Raw genomic sequence first — 7,176 nt, forward strand, 5'->3', positions numbered from 1 at the left:
ATCTTCACGGTAAGCTGCAACCTTTGACCTTTTCAAAATGGCGGACACCGCTCACAGGTGAGGTAAGTGGACCGACAATTATCCGTTTTTCTACGTCTTTTATTCCATATAGCCCTCCAAAATTGCAATCTAAGATAAAAAATAAAACTGTGCTTTTAGTATACTTTTTGTATTTTGCCAGGTAGCCAATCTACATGTTTTTGCCAAAGGTTATATGTTGAATGTAACAACGGCCGGTCAGAGTTTTCGTCGCATATTTTTTGCACCGTCTTTGTTTAACGATCGACTTGTTTGTCAAAATGCATAATTTAGATGTTGAGAAGTGAGGACATAAACCAAGGACTCGAAGAATAGTTTAGTTGAATAAACCAGTCGTTTAAGCTATTCAGTATCCTGGTCGTTTAGATGCAAATTATTTACACCGTTGAAATTACACTTGCGCGAACATAATTGTTAAACTATGTTATTATTTTGGTGGAATAATGTGCTCACACTTTGTTTGATACCGTCATTGGTTTGTACACTTAATGTACCGTGTTGTGTGGGGCTGTTGTTAAATTTTGCTTTGTAGGGCTCAAGGGAAGGAAAACAACAACAAACACAAACATCATTGAAACATGACATTGGCAACAACAACCCAACAATAGAAAGTATTCACAGAAATTGCTTTCAAATTTGATTAACCCCTGCTATAAATACTTCTGTGTGTGAAGGTTATGTGGATCACCTTTATGGATGCCTGGCTGAATGCCAGTCTATATGGGGCAGAAGAGGACAACAAATTATTTCAAAGATCTGAATAATGATATACCAATGTTATAACTTGTTGGATTGCTTGATTGAAAATTGCAGAAGAGGTTCTCAGACATGTAACCACTTGGCTTGAAATACCCTTATGCTAATAAGAAAAAAGTAGAAAGAACTTGGACTTTGGCAAGCTATATAGAGTGTAGTATTGGTACCTGAATTTACCCCCCCCCCTCCCCTGCAGGCCCTCTTGTAATATAAATATATCCTATCACTTCAGACATTACCGGTATTTGCTAACTCTTTTCTTGTTATCCAATAACAGGGCCAAATACATGATGATGTTGTAACTCCTTGGACAAAGAAAGTGGAACTGGAACAAGCTCATCCTCCTAAGAATTCTATAAAGAACTCAGGATCAAGAAAGGAGCCACCAATTCAAGATGATGGGAAAACTGATTGCTTTGGCTATAGTGTCCACAATCGCGGCAATATTTGCACAAATAGAACTGAACAACGACCCGTTAGTGGTCACCAAAGATGTGGTCATCAAGAAGAACCGGTCAGCAGTCTTTGGCTATGTGTCCAATCTCAGGACATATCCATCTGTAAGTCTGCGTCCACGTACCTTTGGTATCAGTGCAGTAATTCATTGTTTCATTTCACTCAATTTGTTTTCAGTGTGTCTCTTTGTCGACGTCTGCTTGTACTATTGCTTGCTTGCTTGTACATTGTGCTACAGCGTTCAAGATACCCAACTGCAGTTTGCAGAACGATTTTCAAGATTGCAGAGGATAAATCAAACAGTCTGCAAGTTTGCAGAATGCAAAAATCAGACCCAAGATTCAATAGCTTTATCTGTATTAACGTAGTATTGCTGTAAATAAATTGAATCTGCGCCGCACCTGCACGAAGCTGACAGGGTGTTTTGTAGACGTTGAGAAGGTTGTAGTTTGGAGGCTTGTGTATTTCCAGAAATTATTTTCAAATTGTAGAACAAAAGTTTGACATTCTGCAATATTGTAGACTAGAACACTGAAAAAAGTATTTCAACCACTGACTGTATGCAGTAAAGTGGCTTCATGCTAGGCACGTCAGGGACACTGACAGGAAGTTACATTTAAGTCAAAGGTCCCAGAATAGGTTACCGGTATCTCACTTCCTGTCTTGAATTTCCTGCTAATATATGTACTTAGTACATACATGTATCTCTGTTCCCTTATGATAACCAGTTAGAAAATCAAACAGAAACAGAGAGAAATTCGCAGTGATGGATAAAATTAGAAATATCTATTAGTAAGTTTATCAAGGTATGAGATCTTCAATTTCTTGTTTTTCAGTCCTAGAGCATTTAATGGGGGGTACCATTACACAGTAATGTATTTTACAGGCCATTTGATGACCAAATTATGTGTATGGACTGAAGCAATTTGTTTTGTGTAATAATTATTGAATTAAAATAATAGAAAGACTGAAGACATGATAAGGATTTTAGTGGTACAGATTTATTTTCTCTATTTGAGGTGTTTATTGCCTTTGGATTTTTTAAATGACTTTTCATAAACCTTCTAAAATGCTTCAAAATTCAGCAACAAGAAAAAAAAATATAAAAATTATTCCAAACTCTTCCCCTTGTATGACTTATATACTTAGGTCTGTATATGTACTGAATGTTAGGTATTTACAATGCTTAAATATTAATGACCTAGTATTGTGATTACTGCATTTTAGAATGCATGCATGCACAAAAGTAAATGCTTTTATTCTTCATGTTCAGCCATCTGTATTAATATGCTGTTATTCAATACATTGACTTTTGTATGTTCGCAGGTGTCGTGAATTGTTGGGCATTTTTGTACTATTTTTGCTCCAAATCCTCCCATGATAACTTTAATGTTTCAATATGTAGTTGCTGTGACACTGACAGCCAGTGTACATTTCAACGGCTGAAGTAACTTGTGCAAAAAAAAAAAAATTAGTCAGAAGCTGTATAACATTAAATCATTACATTACCCAATATATGTGTAGTATTGTGTACAATGCACTTCTGAAACCATTCATGCTGTTGTTTGATACATTTTCATATAATATATCATATGATTTAAGATTTATTGTCATGTACATGTATCTCTGTACAGGGCTCAAAATACAGTGGGTACATGATTGTACACTATCCCCCCAAAATGAATGTTGCCCTGCTGTCTTATTATGCATAACACGGAGGTCTTTCCACTGAGTTTTGAAATCAACATAGTTTGTATTGTTTTCAGTGGTACCCAGGGCTTGTCTGGATGCAGGAAGTGGAACATTCCAACATGAAGCCAGGAAAGAGGTTCATCGGAGCCTACTGGGTACCAGTCATCGGGGAGCTGAACGAAAACTTTAAGGTGTTCTGACAGTAAATGTATATTTTTTCCCCTAACTTTATTCAAAGAAGTATACATCAACTGTGAAACAATCGTCTAACAAAAATCAACTAATACCTTTTAGTATAACACGTACAGTAGAGTAAACATAAGTCTCTTTTTAACATTACAATCATGATAAGTCATTCTTTACCCAGGTTTTGTGTTCTCACATAGTATTTGCTACCATTCTTTTTCAATGAGATGTACACCATACAGATGACACTGCAGTGTACATAATGTGGATGTCAAGTAAATATTTCATGTGTATTCAAAGGAGAGTAAATATGTAAACATTGCAACTAAAGAAGAATAGGACAGACACTAGTGTGTTGACTAGTTATACAAAATATATGAGTGCACAGAGCCTTGCATACAACCAGGCCTAGGACTGCCCATTGCAAGTACATGTAGCCAACTTCCTGTTTATGTAAATTTGGTCCAATGTATGCCAAGAATGTCTGCACAGTGTAACTGCAATTTGCACATTCAATATATATTGTATGAGTAAGTTTACCGATTGAGAATATGATCTACAATTCACCTTTATCTTTCCCAGATTGTGGCATACGATGAAAACAAGAAGTTAGCATTTGAGTCTGACTTCTTTGCTCACCAACCTCGGATCGTCATGACCTTCCAAGATGAGGGAAAAGACAGAACCCGCTTGACATGGAAGATGTTCACTCAGAGAAGAAGCTACTTTTTCTTCGTAAGTTGTCCTAGTTTTTTCGAGATGGTCGTTTTGGGTCCATTGGTCTTGAATTTGAATATAGAAATACTTTCAAAGTAGCGGGGATAGTCCAATAATTAGTGACCCTGCCTCTGGATTTAGACTTAAGGAGTTTGAATCCTGCCTGTTGTTGCTCCCCCGACAGGCATGCTTTTGGAAAGCTCTTAGGACTCAGGGGGTTGCGGGTTCAAATCCTGGCTGGGTCCTACTGCTTTCTCTGCTTTTATAAGCACTCACTTATGAGCAAGAGTATGATGATAGTTAAACACACTCCAGTTCCAGTGGACTAGCCCCTACTGTAGTGCTTGCACAACTGTGTGGCTCAAGGGTTATAGAAATGGAGTTGGGCACCTGACCAGAAGGTATGGGAAGGACTTTAGTCTCTACCAGACTAACTACGCCGGCTATAGGGAGAATATTTGCCAGGGTTCCAGTTGCAGGCTCCGTAAAAAAATATGATCTTCACCATGGACTGACTCTACTGGCTAATTTATTTTGATTATTCCTTTTTCTGCCGAATTGTTCAATCCATACGCCCATAGGAGGACCTGGTGGAGGCTAGAAGGATTTGAACTTGAACTTTTTTATGTTTCTGTAGGGCACATTCTTCCAGATATTCAAGTACACCTTGGACCAGCGAGTAACGGGCGCACTTCTCACTCTCCGAGGGAACCTCCAAGGGGAAAGCAATGTATTCGGTATATGAGACGAGGTGTTTGAATCCATCCGTGCATGCCAAAAAGTGTGGGTTTGTGAGTGTCTGCTACAAACGTAAGATTGAATGTGCAACTTGTATGTTATCCGTTTGTATATATCAGTGTTTGCTGTAAATGTTTTTTGCAAGGTAACAAACAAATGTAAGTTAAAGATTGAACCTACAGTCAAACCTGTACAATTGACCATGTCTCTACATAAGGACCACTTGGCCAATGTGAACTTCTTTTTGGTGTTCCCTTAGATATATTTTCTTCCTGACACAAGCATTAAGAATCATGCCTATAGTGACCTATTGCAAGGTTTATAGCAATCTATATAGCAAGGTCTATAGTGACCACAAATCCACATAGATCAGCTTTTATCGGTCCCCTAAATCTGTAAATGGTCTTCATTGGGCAGCCTTGACTGTGTAGTAAGATTTATAATGATTGCAAATAATGGCAGCTTGCTTGAATTATACAGCCTAGAGACATGTAACTTGATGATAGTAATACATTGTAGTTTCATTGTGTGGTGTGCTTCAAGTTTCAACAGGATCATACATGTATAACCCATAGGTAAGTAGGTGACAAGTTGTAGTTGTACAGCAAAATGTTTAGCCCTTTACATGTACTGAGAGTCTGATCTATCAAATGTATAATTGTACCTGTCCACTTTAAATTAGTCCAAGTGAAGTGATTGACCACAAGATCTACAAGTGTGAAGTGTCAATGAAAGTACTATATCTTGACCTGTGAATTGAAGCCTATGCTACTCATTCAGTCATTGTGTTACTAAGGAGCAAGGAATTTTAAATTCAAAGATATCATGTAATGGATCTCAACATACGTGTAGCTGATAAAAGTATATAGAGCAGTGCCTTGTACAATGATGAAGCATGCAGTTGTTTGTGTGATGCCTTTTATGAATTTTCCATGCTAAATGATTGTCACCGATTCCCACATCATTTTATACTTTTGACATGCTTGGTTGCCTTTTTTCAGTTTTCAATGTTATTGTTATCCTACAGCCATCTAGGATAATAACGTAAACTTCAAATAATATTTAATTATGGCGGCACTTGCTACACGTATATCAGTATATGCCTCCATTGCAATGCTGTATAAAGTGTATTTGAAAGAGGTATATTTTGGAAATGTTTGGTTCACAACTTTGTGTATATGCATGTCTTTTAATTTATGCAGTGGATTCTTATTTTCTGTAAATAATTAAACGTTTTATGTTATTTATATGTTATGCTTAACATAAGCAATAGTTATGAGGTGTAAGTACTACTTATAGTGGACTAAGATATTCATGCATGTCAGCTTTGCTGATTATAATTGTCACTGAATAGAAGTACATGTAACTGTTGTGCAATGTACAAATTTATTAAACTGAGAGTCTTGCAAATTCTAAGCAATTATAATTATAAAAAAATTTAAGATGTTTGAGAGGAAAGAGACTTAGACAATAATGTTTTAGACCCAGACTTATGATCATGTAATATCATGGCTGGAAATATTTTTTTTCTTGTCTGTCTTGACTGTTTTTTCTTGCCAAGTTGTTGTTTCCATTATTCGTAATACTTCTCAAACCTTTTTCTGCAAATCGCAACTGTTGGGTATTTGAAATTCCTGAATACTTGATCATGCACGCAGTTGTTTAGTTTTGTATATGAACACTTAATATGTATAGTTTCACACAAGTAACCTATCATTATGAGATTTTGTATGAAGAGAATTTGAATGAAGATCTGACAAACTCCCAAAGACAACTGGATTAAGCCCCTGGCTACCTCTAACACTGGAGCTGTTACAAGTAATACTATGTAGAATTAGATGTAATATTTGATGTTTGGTATTGAATAAGAGAAAGTTACCCACTTTTTTGCATGAAAGTGTCACTAGGTGATAGCATATTTATCAGAGTGTGAATAAAGCATTGCTCTTGTCATCTAAATCACTGTGTGGAGTAACATTGAATTATTATATTCTTCTATCATGATAGAGTTGCAGAATATAATTCATACTTTAAGCCAATATGCTTTTGAAATACAAGTATGAATTTTATTCTTCAGCTCCAATCTGTATAATCTATGAATGGAAGCATAAAGAAATATACTGTCACGCAAAATTCACAACCAGCATTTTATTCCATTTAACATGCCTAGTAAACCGTTCCAGTTGTGCAACAAGACTTTATCAGTGATGACTATAGTTTACAAAATAAACAACTGGATAAGGTCTCAGACAGACATTTCAAAAAGCATCCACCGTCTTTCATCAGTGAAGAAGTCTGAAAATAAGTGGGAATAGTTTTTCATAGACTAGTAAAATTAGTATGACTTAGTATTTAGTACTATAGAATTCCTTATAAAAGTCTATCTGAATCGATATGTGTCAGCGGGTAGAAATTACAATTCTAACAGAATCCCTGATTCCATCAGTAGGGATCCTGATCTGAATATGTATTCACTAAATTTCAGACACTTATTAGTCAGAACGTTTAAACGGTCGATTCATGTCACATTAGATCAATGAATCGACTTGAAATTTAGGGTTTAGTAATATATAAATGAGAGACCACCCTGGC

At 36.3% G+C, this 7,176-nt stretch overlaps 1 protein-coding gene across 2 annotated transcripts; it reads left to right on the top strand.

Moving 5' to 3' along the window:
• Positions 1-11: 11 nt before the first annotated feature.
• LOC136448156 (uncharacterized) lies at positions 12-6,543 on the top strand. 2 transcript variants are annotated; one of them, XM_066447327.1, is made up of 5 exons: positions 12-62; positions 1,073-1,355; positions 3,018-3,134; positions 3,712-3,864; positions 4,484-6,543. In XM_066447327.1, the coding sequence occupies exons 2-5, from the start codon at positions 1,191-1,193 to the stop codon at positions 4,589-4,591; spliced, it is 543 nt and encodes a 180-aa protein (XP_066303424.1). In that variant the 5' UTR covers positions 12-62; positions 1,073-1,190; the 3' UTR covers positions 4,592-6,543. The 2 variants fall into 2 exon arrangements, with proteins under 2 accessions (XP_066303424.1, XP_066303426.1); XM_066447329.1 differs by having other exon boundaries at positions 37-57.
• The last annotated feature ends 633 nt before the right edge of the window (positions 6,544-7,176 follow it).

The sequence above is a fragment of the Branchiostoma lanceolatum genome, chromosome 14 (assembly GCF_035083965.1).
Source record: "Branchiostoma lanceolatum isolate klBraLanc5 chromosome 14, klBraLanc5.hap2, whole genome shotgun sequence".
NCBI classification, from domain to species: Eukaryota; Metazoa; Chordata; class Leptocardii; order Amphioxiformes; family Branchiostomatidae; genus Branchiostoma; species Branchiostoma lanceolatum.